The sequence below is a fragment of the Oncorhynchus mykiss genome, chromosome 8 (genome assembly GCF_013265735.2).
Source record: "Oncorhynchus mykiss isolate Arlee chromosome 8, USDA_OmykA_1.1, whole genome shotgun sequence".
NCBI lineage: Eukaryota > Metazoa > Chordata > Actinopteri > Salmoniformes > Salmonidae > Oncorhynchus > Oncorhynchus mykiss.
The window spans coordinates 91,176,947-91,190,985 of NC_048572.1; the positions used below are offsets into that span (position 1 = coordinate 91,176,947).

The 14,039-nt window shown below is 45.7% G+C and overlaps 1 protein-coding gene across 3 annotated transcripts in view; it reads right to left on the minus strand.

Annotated features, from left to right (window-relative positions):
* LOC110531054 (V-type proton ATPase subunit H) overlaps positions 1–14,039 on the minus strand; it is a 103,921-nt gene that overhangs the window by 73,225 nt on the left and 16,657 nt on the right. For all 3 annotated transcript variants that reach the window (XM_036986797.1, XM_036986796.1, XM_036986798.1), the window contains exons 5-6: positions 13,481–13,594; positions 8,904–9,008 (exon numbers count right to left, since the gene is read on the minus strand). In XM_036986797.1, coding sequence (XP_036842692.1) covers positions 8,904–9,008; positions 13,481–13,594 — 219 coding nt within the window. The remainder of the gene's footprint in view (positions 1–8,903; positions 9,009–13,480; positions 13,595–14,039) is intronic.

The following is a 14,039-nucleotide window of genomic DNA, read 5'->3' on the forward strand; positions in this document are numbered from 1 at the left end:
AAAAATTCTGTTATCTCGTTTTTAACTAAGTTGTCCTCCAGTAAACGTATTACATTTCCAATATCCCTGTCCACGTGGAAAATCTATAAGAGTTATGTGAATGCCAATTAGATGATGATCACATTCTGTCTCCTATTAAAACTTTTTTAACCTTTGATGCAAGAGAGAAAGAGACAAGAAAGTTGTCATGTATTGTCATGTTGTGTCTTGTTTCTGTCCTTTCCCTTCACCCTGTCTCCCTCTGCTGGTCGTTATTAGGTTACCTTTTCTCCCCCTCTTTCCCCCAGCTGTTCCTTGTCTCCTCCTAACTACCTCGTCACCCCTTTTCCCACCTGTTCCCTTTTTCCCTCTGATTAGTCCTCTATATCTCTCTCTGTTTTTGTTCCTGTCTTTGTCGGATTCTTGTTTGTGTTTTTCATGCCTGAACCAGACTATCGTCATGTTTGCTGCAACCTTGTCCTGTCCTGTCGGAATCTGCCGGTCCATCTGAGCCTACCTATGTTTTGTTATTAAAGAAGTTCTGTTTACGTTAATTCGCTTTTGGGTCCTCATTCACGCACCGTGACAGAAGAATCCGACCAAGAATGGACCCAGCGACTTCGGATCCTCTCCACTCTGCCGTCGAGATCCAGGGAGCGATGCTAGGCAGACACGAGCAGGAAGTGTCTGCTGCTCGACATGCCGTTGAGACCCTGGCCGCCCAAGTCTCCAACCTCACAGAACAGGTTCACCATCTCCGCCTCGATCCACCGGCCACTTCCAGGGCTTTCGAATCTCCGGAGCCCAGAATCAATAACCCGCCGTGTTACTCTGGGAAGCCCACTGAATGCCGCTCGTTCCTCACCCAGTGTGATATTGTGTTTTCTCTCCAGCCCAACACTTACTCCAGGAGCACAGCTCGTATCGCCTACGTCATATCTCTCCTTACTGGACGGGCTCGTGAGTGGGGCACGGCAATCTGGGAGGCAAGGGCTGAGTGTACTAACCAGTATCAGGACTTTAAGGAGGAGATGATACGGGTTTTTAGTCCGTTCTGTTTTTGGGGAGGAAGCTTCCAGGGTCCTGTCTTCCCTATGTCAAGGTAATCGATCCATAACAGACTACTCTATTGAGTTTCGCACTCTTGCTGCCTCCAGTGACTGGAACGAGCCGGCTTTGCTCGCTCGTTTTCTGGAGGGTCTCCGCGCGGAGGTAAAGGATGAGATTCTCTCCCGGGAGGTTCCTTCCAGCGTGGATTCCTTGATTGAACTCGCTATTCGCATAGAGCGACGGGTTGATCTTCGTCACCAAGCTCGTGGAAAGGAGCTCACGTTCTCCGTTGCCCCCCTCTCCGCATCACTACCATCTTCCTCTGCCGGCTCGGGTGCTGAGCCTATGCAGCTGGGAGGTATCCGCATCTCGACTAAGGAGAGGGAACGGAGAATCACCAACCGCCTCTGTCTCTATTGCGGTTCCGCTGGTCATTTTGTCACTTCATGTCCAGTAAAGGCCAAGAGCTCATCAGTAAGCGGAGGGCTACTGGTGAGCGCTACTACTCCTGTCTCTCCTTCAAGATCCTGCACTACCTTGTCGGTCCATCTACGCTGGACCGGTTCGTCAGCTTCCTGCAGTGCCTTAATAGACTCTGGGGCGGAGGGCTGTTTTATGGACGAGACCTGGGCTCGGGAACATAACATTCCTCTCAGACAGTTAAGGGAGCCCACGGCCTTGTTCGCTTTGGATGGTAGTCCTCTCCCCAGGATTCAGCGTGAGACGCTACCTTTAACCCTCACTGTCTCTGGTAATCATAGCGAAACCATTTCTTTTTTAATTTTTCGTTCACCTTTTACACCTGTTGTTTTGGGCCATCCCTGGCTAGTTTGTCATAATCCTTCTATTAATTGGTCTAGTAATTCTATCCTCTCCTGGAACGTCTCTTGTCATGTGAAATGTTTAATGTCTGCTATCCCTCCTGTTTCCTCTGTCTCTTCTTCACAGGAGGAGCCTGGTGATTTGACAGGGGTGCCGGAGGAATATCACGATCTGCGCACGGTGTTCAGTCGGTCCAGGGCCACCTCTCTTCCTCCACACCGGTCGTATGATTGTAGTATTGATCTCCTTCCGGGAACCACTCCCCCCCGGGGTAGACTATACTCTCTGTCGGCTCCCGAACGTAAGGCTCTCGAAGATTATTTGTCTGTAGCTCTTGACGCCGGTACCATAGTCCCCTCCTCCTCTCCCGCCGGAGCGGGGTTTTTTTTTGTCAAGAAGAAGGACGGGTCTCTGCGCCCCTGCATAGATTATCGAGGGCTGAATGACATAACAGTGAAGAATCGTTATCCGCTTCCTCTTATGTCTTCAGCCTTCGAGATCCTGCAGGGAGCCAGGTTTTTCACTAAGTTGGACCTTCGTAACGCTTACCATCTCGTGCGCATCAGGGAGGGGGACGAGTGGAAGACGGCGTTTAACACTCCGTTAGGGCACTTTGAATACCGGGTTCTTCCTTTCGGCCTCGCTAACGCTCCAGCTGTCTTTCAGGCATTAGTCAATGATGTCCTGAGAGACATGCTGAACATCTTTGTTTTCGTTTACCTTGACGATATCCTGATTTTTTCACCGTCACTCCAGATTCATGTTCAGCACGTTCGACGTGTCCTCCAGCGCCTCTTAGAGAATTGTCTTTTTGTGAAGGCTGAGAAGTGCACTTTTCATGCCTCCTCCGTCACATTTCTCGGTTCTGTTATTTCCGCTGAAGGCATTAAGATGGATCCCGCTAAGGTCCAAGCTGTCATTGATTGGCCCGTCCCTAAGTCACGCGTCGAGCTGCAGCGCTTTCTCGGCTTCGCGAACTTCTATCGTCGTTTCATCCGTAATTTCGGTCAGGTGGCAGCTCCTCTCACAGCCCTTACTTCTGTCAAGACGTGCTTTAAGTGGTCCGTTTCCGCCCAGGGAGCTTTTGATCTCCTCAAGAATCGTTTTACATCCGCTCCTATCCTTGTTACACCTGACGTCTCTAGACAGTTCGTTGTCGAGGTTGACGCGTCAGAGGTGGGCGTGGGAGCCATTCTTTCTCAGCGCTCCCTCTCTGACGACAAGGTCCACCCATGCGCGTATTTTTCTCATCGCCTGTCGCCGTCGGAACGTAACTATGATGTGGGAAACCGCGAACTGCTCGCCATCCGCTTAGCCCTAGGCGAATGGCGACAGTGGTTGGAGGGGGCGACCGTTCCTTTTGTCGTTTGGACTAACCATAGGAACCTTGAGTACATCCGTTCTGCCAAACGACTTAATGCGCGTCAGGCGCGTTGGGCGCTGTTTTTCGCTCGTTTCGAGTTCGTGATTTCTTATCGTCCGGGCTCTAAGAACACCAAGCCTGATGCTTTATCTCGTCTCTTCAGTTCTTCAGTAGCCTCCACTGACCCCGAGGGGATTCTCCCTGAGGGGCGTGTTGTCGGGTTGACTGTCTGGGGAATTGAGAGGCAGGTAAAGCAAGCACTCACTCACACTCCGTCGCCGCGCGCTTGTCCTAGGAACCTTCTTTTCGTTCCCGTTCCTACTCGTCTGGCCGTTCTTCAGTGGGCTCACTCTGCCAAGTTAGCCGGCCACCCTGGCGTTCGGGGTACGCTTGCTTCCATTCGCCAGCGTTTTTGGTGGCCCACCCGGGAGCATGACACGCGTCGTTTCGTGGCTGCTTGTTCGGTCTGCGCGCAGACTAAGTCCGGTAACTCCCCTCCTGCCGGCCGTCTCAGGCCGCTTCCCATTCCCTCTCGACCGTGGTCTCACTTCGCCTTAGATTTTGTCACCGGACTGCCTTCGTCAGCGGGGAAGACTGTTATTCTTACGGTTGTCGACAGGTTCTCTAAGGCGGCTCATTTTATTCCCCTTGCTAAGCTTCCTTCTGCTAAAGAGACGGCACAAATCATCATCGAGAATGTTTTCAGAATTCATGGCCTTCCGTCAGACGTCGTTTCGGACAGAGGTCCGCAATTCACGTCTCAATTTTGGAGGGAGTTTTGCCGTTTGATTGGGGCTTCCGTCAGTCTCTCTTCCGGCTTTCACCCCCAGTCTAACGGTCAAGCAGAACGGGCCAATCAGACTATTGGTCGCATCTTACGCAGTCTTTCTTTTCGCAACCCTGCGTCTTGGTCAGAACAGCTCCCCTGGGCAGAATACGCCCACAACTCGCTTCCTTCGTCTGCGACCGGGCTATCTCCTTTTCAGAGTAGCCTCGGGTACCAGCCTCCGCTGTTCTCATCTCAGTTCGCCGAGTCCAGCGTCCCCTCCGCTCAGGCTTTTGTCCAACGTTGCGAGCGCACCTGGAAGAGGGTCAGGTCTGCACTTTGCCGTTATAGGGCGCAGACTGTGAGAGCTGCTAATAAGCGTAGAACTAAGAGTCCTAGATATTGTCGCGGTCAGAGAGTTTGGCTCTCCACTCAGAACCTTCCCCTTAAGACCGCTTCCCGCAAGTTGACCCCGCGGTTCATTGGTCCGTTCCGTATTTCTCGGATCATTAATCCTGTCGCAGTGCGACTTCTTCTTCCGCGATATCTTCGTCGCGTCCACCCGGTCTTCCATGTCTCCTGTGTCAAGCCCGTTCTTCGCGCCCCCGCTCGTCTTCCCCCCCCCCCCCATCCTTGTCGAGGGCGCACCCATCTACAGGGTCCGTAGGATTTTGGACATGCGTCCTCGGGGCCGTGGTCATCAGTACCTAGTAGATTGGGAGGGGTACGGTCCTGAGGAGAGGAGTTGGGTTCCCTCTCGGGACGTGCTGGACCGTGCGCTGATCGATGATTTCCTCCGTTGCCGCCAGGTTTCCTCCTCGAGTGCGCCAGGAGGCGCTCGGTGAGTGGGGGGGGTACTGTCATGTATTGTCATGTTGTGTCTTGTTTCTGTCCTTTCCCTTCACCCTGGGTCCCTCTGCTGGTCGTTATTAGGTTACCTTTTCTCCCCCTCTTTCCCCCAGCTGTTCCTTGTCTCCTCCTAACTACCTCGTCACCCCTTTTCCCACCTGTTCCCTTTTTCCCTCTGATTAGTCCTATATCTCTCTCTGTTTTTGTTCCTGTCTTTGTCGGATTCTTGTTTGTGTTTTTCATGCCTGAACCAGACTATCGTCATGTTTGCTGCAACCTTGTCCTGTCCTGTCGGAATCTGCCGGTCCATCTGAGCCTACCTATGTTTTGTTATTAAAGAAGTTCTGTTTACGTTAATTCGCTTTTGGGTCCTCATTCACGCACCGTGACAAAAGTAGTCAAGACGACTAGCTTGATTAAGTCTCCTCCATGTATATCTCACTAGGTCGGGGTTTTTTAGTCTCAAAATATCCACTATTTTGAATGTGTCCATAATATTTAATCATTTCCTTAAGGGCACAGTGATGATAGTTTGGAGAGTGATTACCTTTACGGTCCACTGAGGTACTTAACACTGTGTTAAAGTCTCCTACCACAATGATAAGAGGAGGATAGCAGGATTTCTTATAAGCTTCCGGGTTAGAGTCCCGCACCTTGAAAGCGGCAGCTCTACCCTTTAGCTCAGTGCAAATGTTGCCTGTAATCCATGGCTTCTGGTATGTATGTACAGTCACTGTGGGGACGACGTCCTCGAAGCACTTATTGATAAAGCCAGTGACTCATGTGGTGTATTCCTCAATGTCATCGGAAGAATCCCGGAACATGTTCCAGTCTGTGATAGCAAAACAGTACTGTAGTTGAGCATCTGCTTCATCTGACCACTTTTTTATAGACTGAGTCACTGGTGCATCCTGATTTAATTTTTGCTTGTAAGCAGGAATCAGGAGGATAGAATTGTGGTCGGATTTACCAAATGGAGGGCGAGGGAGAGCTTTGTACACGTCTCTGTGTGTGGAGTACAGGTGATCTAAAATGATTTCCCTCTGGTTGCACATTTAACATGTTGATGGAAATGACGTAGAACTGATTTAAGTTTCCCTGCATTAAAGTCTCCGGCCACTAGGAGCGTCGTCTCTGGGTGAGTGGTTTCCTGTTTGCTTATTTCCTTACACAGCTGACTGAGTGCGGTCTTAGTGCCAGCATCTGTCTGTGGTGGTAAATAAACAGCCACAAAAAGTATAGCTGAAAACTCTCTAGGCAAGTAGTGTGGTCTGCAATTTATCACAAGATACTCTACCTCAGGCGAGCAAATTCTTCTTCTTCCTTTGATTTCGTGCACCAGCTGTTGTTTACAAATATGCACAGACCGCCTTCACCATGCTGTATCGACCAGAACTAACCTTGTGGTAGACAGCCTTCACCATGCTGTAATCAACCAGAACTAATCTCGTGGTAGGCAGCCTTCATCATGCTGTAATCAACCAGAACTAATCTCGTGGTAGGCAGCCTTCATCATGCTGTAATCAACCAGAACTAATCTCGTGGTAGGCAGCCTTCACCATGCTGTATCGACCAGAACTAACCGAGGCAGGCGTTAGATTACAAGCGTTTTCAAGTGTGGTGCTCAGTAGCTCAGTTGGTAGAGCATGGATAGTGGGTTCGATTCCCTGGACCAGCCACACATAAGTGTATGCAAGCATGACTAAGTCACTTTGGATAAAAGGGTGTGGTAAAAGACATATCACCAACTGCAACATTAATAAAGATGGTTGCGGGGAAACAGCTCGGAGATTTAACGATGCTCCTACGAAGGTTCTAACAATTAACTTAGCCTTTCAGATGCTTTTAGGAAACCGGGCCCTGGACAGTGTGTCGCAATGAAGGCTAGAGAAGGTTGGAGTCCTTGTTCCCGAGCTGTAATGTTTACTCAGACAGATTTTTCTGTCAGTATTTGTCCTCTCTATCTAGATAACCAGTGAATACAGATTGAAAACATCTAGCTACAGTGGTTGCTCCACTAAAGGTTTTGAGATTATGCTGCGGTACTTAGAGGTCATTGGTGGTTTAGTACGGTACCCTGCATCACCACTTTATTGCTCCAGACCATTGCAAGAGGGAGTTAGACAACTGATTATGCTTTTGGGTCCTAATGTGTCTCTGACAATGAATGTGTGACCCAAACCTAAATAGAAACTGATATTTGTGCACACATTCAGTATTACTTACTAAAACTATTGTTACACTAAGGTTTTTATTATTTTATTTCGTTAGGATTATTTTGATTTACACTAGTCCACTCCCGACCGGTCACGCTGTACAGCACCTGAGTGGCGCAGCGGTCTAAGAGACTGCATAGCAGTGCAAGCTGTGTTGCTACAGATGCTGGTTTAATACCTGTGCCGGCCTAAACTTTTTCACGCTCATTTTACATTATGTAAAATAAAAGGATGGGCCACAGAGCTAAGCACAGAAGACCGACCTAGCCCATGAGGAAGGGGGAGGGTGGGTGGACTCCCACCCCGCCCCACTTGGTAGCACCTAGCAACACTTTAAGGGTCATTGCACTAATAATGGCACTGACTAGGGAAATATTCCCACTGTTCTGTTCTTAGTGCCAATCCACATGTTCAAACTAAAACAATGTAACTAATAATGGCATCTTTATGCTTTCGTTAATAAAATAATGATAAAAATACTGTTTCAAAATGCAGATGTTTATTTAGTTATGGATCAATAACGAATTACTATGGGAATAAATGTCACAATTACAGAAATATCCTCCAATCCTCTATACCTAATTATTGGCGGAGAGTCACGTCATAACTATTTTAGCAATGTTTTGCGCTGCTCTGAGATAAGCATGGGGACTGGTCATGATAAATTAATGAGATTTTTTATTTTGACTGAATCTCCTTTTGGGTATTGGTTAGACTACAATTATACAATTAGGGTGTAGAACTGTTATGCCCTTAGTGTAGCCTTTATTTATCTCGGCAAGTCAGTTAAGAACAAATTCCTATTTAGAAGGACAGCGTACTCCTTCCTCCCTGTCGGGGAACTGAACCCCGGGCTCCGCATGAAAAGCGATTCTTTAGATAAATAGCCCAGTACTGTACTCCTGACCACCATGTTGTACAGCGCAATATTTTCCGTTCCATCCTAACGGAAACCCAGATAGTTTTTCGTTTTTTTTTTGGAATAGAAACACCATAATATTAATCAAATTAATGATAAACTCTAAAAGCAATTGGAAAGGTAGATATAAATTATTTGTGACATTGTGGTTACAATAAAGAATGTAAATAAGATGTCTGGAGCAATGAAGTTATATATTATCAAGTTGATGGCACAGTCATATAGCCGGCACCGACATAAAGCTGAGTGACTCACTCATTCATGGCTTTGGATCAAAATAAATAAGTACCAACATTCTGATAGTCTTTAATAAATACATTTTTTGGTTACCCTGACCTGGACACCATATACAGTACTATAATAGCCCTTTATGGACTATTAGCAGGACAATATACCTTTACCCACACCTCTCTGTATTTTGATACTTTGTGGATGGGGCCTCCTCAGTGGCGCAGCTGTCTAAGACACTATTGGTAGGCCTACAGTATATCGAAAAATATGACATGACTCTCCGCCAATAATTACATATAGAGGATTGGAAGATTCTAAATTAAAACCTGCACGGGTATCAAACCTGTATCTGTAGGTTCGATACCCGCGTGTGTGTGGAAGTTGAAAGGGTTGAGGGGTTAAATACTTGGGAGCTGAGATGGGGCTGATATACATGTGGTTTTAGTTCAGAGGGTTGAGGGGTTAAATACCTGGGAGCTGAGATGGGGCTGATATACATGTGGTTTTAGTTCAGAGGGTTGGAGAGTTATATCTGGCAGCTGAGATGGGGTTGATATACATGTGGTTTTAGTTCAGAGGGTTAGATACCTGGGAGCTGAGCTGGGGCTGATATACATGTGGTTTTAGTTCAGAGGGTTAGATACCTGGGAGCTGAGCTGGGGCTGACATACATGTGGTTTTAGTTCAGAGGGTTGAAGGGTTATATACCTGGGAGCTGAGCTGGGTCTTGATCCAGTTGAAGTAGTAGTTGAGGTCACTTCCCTCCATCAGGTCACGACCCCAGGCTGCTAGCTTTGCGATGATCCTGGCCGCCTGGGAGAGAGGAGAGACTGCAAGTCAGACCCTAAAGCCAAGCCTGAGCCTGCTCAATATTAAAGTGGAGCTGACAGTTTTAGCAACATTAAATATTATAAACATATACCAGGAAGAAAATTCTAACTTTTTCTTTGACATTTTCTGACAAACGAGCACTTAGATATGATAATTTTCACGTTTTCATAAATTCATAGAATGTTTGGTAATGACGTAGAGTAAGGCATTTGTGAAAATTCTATAGCGATATAGAGTGGGAAAGCGGCTGTGCGTATGGACAACTAACAGACAGTGCAGTAAATAAAACCATCTGTCTTGTCCAGGACCAGAGTCTACGCAGACCGGTACGCCATAGCCAATCAGAGCTACAGTAGGCCTATATGCAAATAAGTCATTTGTCACACAGGCCTCAAATCATTCACTTTGAAAGGACTAGTTTATTTTTTTAATTACAGGCAATAGCAACAGCGTGACTTTAGATCATTAGAACGCATTCACCAAAAAGCAACAAAATACACCTGAATGGATTACTGCAAATAAAAATATAAACTATATAAAAATAAAAAAGAAACATCCTCTCACTGTCAACTGCGTTTATTTACAGCAAACTTAATATGTGTAAATATTTGTATGAACATAAGATTAAAAAACTGAGACATAACCTCAACAAGTACCACAGACATGTGACTAACAGAAATTGAATAATGTGTCCCTGAACAAAGGGGGGGTCAACATCAGAGGTAACAATCAGTATCTGGTATGGCCACCGGCTGCATTAAGTACTGCAGTGTATCTCCTCCTCATGGACTGCACCAGATTTGCCAGTTCTTGCTGTGAGATGTTACCCCACTCTTCCACCAAGGCACCTGCAAGTTCCCAGACATTTCTGGGGAGAATGGCCATAGACCTCAACCTCTGATCCAACAGGTCACAGACATGCTCAATGGGATTGAGATCCAGGCTCTTCGTTGGCCATGGCAGAACACTGACATTCCTGTCCTGCAAGAAATCACACACAGAACGAGCAGTACGGCTGGTGCCATTGTCATGCTGGAGGGTCATGTCAGGATGAGCCTGCAGGAAGGGTACCACATAAGGAAGGAGGTCTTCCCTGTAACGCACAGCGTTGAGATTGCCTGCAATTACAAAAAGCTCAGTCCGATGATGCTGTGACACACTGCCCCAGACCATGACGGACCCTCCACCTCGATCCCTCCACCGCATTCCTGGTGTAACTCAGGCAGTTGTTGCCATCCTGTACCTATCCCGCAGGTGTGATGTTCGGATGTACCGATCTTGTGCAGGTTTTGTTACACGCGGTCTGCCACTGCGAGGATGATCAGCTGTCCATCCTGTCTCCCTGTAGCGCTGTCTTAGGCATCTCACAGTACAAACATTGCAATTTATTGCCTTGGCCACATCTGTAGTCCTCATGCCTTATTGCAGCATGTCTAAGGCACATTCACACAGATGAGCAGGGACCCTGGGCATCTTTCTTTTTGGAGTTTTTCCAGAATCAGTAGAAAGGCCTCTATAGTGTTATAAGTTTTCATAACTGTGACCTTAATTGCCTACCGTCTGTAAGCTGTTAGTGTCTTAATGACCGTTCCACAGGTGCATGTTCATTAATTGTTTATGGTTCATTGAACAAGTATGGGAAACTGTTTAAATCCATTACAATGAAGATCTGTGAAGTTATTTGGATTTTTACGAATAATCTTTGAAAGACAAGGTCCTGAAAAAGGGACATTTTGGGCAGAAATGCCTTCTGGAACGTGTGCCTTAATATCAGAATTGTATGCCATCTGTAAATACGGAAAAAAAAAACAATTACGAGCCTAGTTGGCTTAGCCTAGGAAAAAGTGAGGAACCTTCTCACTAGCCATGATTGGCTGAGATAATGGATGGGCTGGACATGCTGAGACGAGTTTTAGATTGGTCTGCCATGTAGCACGCTTTGGTCTTCAACATGAGCTGCTCAGTATGTGTACAAAATCCTTACTGCAGCTTTTTTGACATATATAACATTAGCCATGGAGATCTACAAAAGGTTTGCTACTGTCCTCAACAACATTGATGCACTGAATTTAGCAGACCCTATACTTTCTGCACACAGTCAGAATGAACCGGAGATCAGTGGGGAAAAGTTGTGATGGACTACTTTCTGCACACAGTCAGAATGAACCGGAGATCATTGGGGAAAAGTTGTGATGGACTACTTTCTGCACACAGTCAGAATGAACCGGAGATCATTGGGGAAATGTTGTGATGGACTACTTTCTGCACACAGTCAGAATGAACCGGAGATCATTGGGGAAATGTTGTGATGGACTACTTTCTGCACACAGTCAGAATGAACCGGAGATCATTGGGGAAATGTTGTGATGGACTACTTTCTGCACACAGTCAGAATGAACCGGAGATCATTGGGGAAAAGTTGTGATGGACTACTTTCTGCACACAGTCCGGAGCGACTTGACACAACGAGCCAAACAAGACAAACAAAACGGCAAAGACACAGGACGTCTTAGTTAAAGGGGTTCCAGTCTGGCGTGAAGAGTTCATCCATGTATATGAGTAAAAGTCTTATTGCATTAACAGATATTATTTGTTTCTGATTTTGTTAAAGTCGTTTTCATTGTAAATTCAAGCATACTGTTCGCTAGCTAGCGAGCGTGATGCGTGTACGATCTGTGTAGTAGTATTATTGGTATCTCAGAAATCCATTTGCATTGCTAGTTAAAGTCTAAAGTTAGCAAGCTAGCTAACATTGAACCTAGTTGGTTAGCTTTAGCTCCCTGCAGATTCATACTACAGCATTTCATGCCTGGTGACTGGCTGTGACAATCCGTTTGTTTTACTTGTGTATGGGTTGGGATAATGGTTCCCTGTTTAGCTAGCTAGCTACATATCTAAACAAAAAAAGAATCCACTTCGCCACATGATTACATGACTGCTCAAGTTAGCCAGGTGTGTCTGGAGGTTACTACGTCCATCTTGTATTTTATGTACATGTCTAGACAATAGTGACCCATCCACTTAGTTAGATGTGGCTGGGGGGGTTATAGCCTCTCTATCACATGACCCAGAAATGTAGAATGTGTTTGGATAAGCATAATCTAATAATAATAAAATATTTATACAATATATTTATCTGGACACTTTCTATTTTTGATATTGTTACTATGCAAATATGCAAGTAACCGTTTCACTGTACCATTCACAACTTCTGTATCCTGTGCATGTGACAAATAAACATTGATTTGATATAGTATGTGTTTACCAGAGAGAGTCATGTGAACAGCAGGACCTGCACCAAAGTCAGGTTAGGATATAGGCAGGCTACTACTTTCACCGCTTTAAGTATTGACATCTTTGGTTGATTACTACACTACTCACTCTGTATAGCACATGGCTTCACATGTGAATCCTTAAAGAGATAGATGGGGCTACGGCTTAAGAGCGTGTGAATGATGCTGAATAGGTGTAGACAAAGAAGAGCTCTCCAGTAGGTGTACAAAAACATTCAAGGGCCATTTTCTCAAAAGTGGGGTTACCTACTTTATCAACTTTCAAAGCAGAATTACATTCCCATTATGGTAGAGAAATTATTACATTATCTGGCAACAGCTCTGGTAGACATTCCTGCAGTCAGCATGCCAATTGCACGCTCCCTCAAAACTTCAAAACTGTGGCGTTGTGTTGTGGGACAAACCGCACAATTTAGAGTGGCTATTTATTGTCCCCAGCACAAGGTGCACCTGTGTAATTTCCCTTAATTTTTTTATTTTATTTGACTAGGCAAGTCGGTTTAGAACAAATTGTTATTTACAATGACGATCTACTCCAGCCAACGCTGGGCCAATTGCGCGCTGCCCTATGGGACTCTCAATCACGGTCAAATGTGAAACAGCCTGGAATAGAACCAGGGACTGTAGTGACGCCTCTTGCACTGAGATGCAGTGCCTTAGACCGCTGAGCCACTCGGGAGCCCATGATGATCATGCTGTTTAATCAGCTTCTTGATATGCCACCGCTGTCAGGTGGATGGATTATCTTGGCAAAAGGAGAAATGCTCACTAACAGGGACGTAAGCAAATTTGTGCATAAAATTTGAGAGAAATAAGCTTTTTGTACATTTGGAACATTTCTAGGATCTTTATTTCAGCTCATGAAACATGGGATCAACACTTTACATGTTGCGTTTATATTTTTGTTCAGTATACTTTATAAGAAAGACCACACAAAAATGGAAATGTAATCTTCATGCAAATAACCTTCTGGTCATTCTGAAAACATCCTAAGAAATATGCCTTTGAATAGTCCATCTTTTCCTCCTCTTCAACTTTTCTTAATCTCTCCCTCAGGAAACTTCCTTTCACCATCTCCTCCCATATCCCACCTCCCTCCCTCTCCTTCCATTTCACCTCCGGTGATAGTTGTAGGCTTGTGGGTGGTGTAGTGATACTAACCATGTGGACGGTAAATAGGTCCTGGCGGTTGAGCATGGGAAGAAAGTAGGACCAGGCGGTGTTCTTTGTCTTCTTGGCGTAGTCAAAGAAGATGTTCACCCTTAGGTGGTTCTCCTACAGAAACACAACAGAACCCTGTTTTAACATCTAGTGGTTCTAAAGGAACACAATAAATCGGTTCTCTCTTCTACTGAAGGGATATTCAACTCTTAACCTGCGAGGTCCAAAGCCTGCTGGTTTTCTGTTCTACCTGACAATGAATTGCACACCTGGTGTCCCACTTCTAAATCAGTCCCTGGTTAGAGGGGAACAACGAAAATATACATTGGAACTGGTTTCGAAGTCCAGAGTTGAGTTTGAAGTTTCTAGAAGTTCTGAAGGAACCTGTTTTAACTTCTAGTGGTTCTCATACAGAAACACTAGAACCCGGTTTTAACATCTAGTGGTTCTAATGTCACGCTGGTATAAAAGATTTGAGACACAGGAGAGAGAATACACAATAGGTTTTTATTTATTTTACCTTTATTTAACTAGGCAAGTCAGTTAAGAACAAATTATT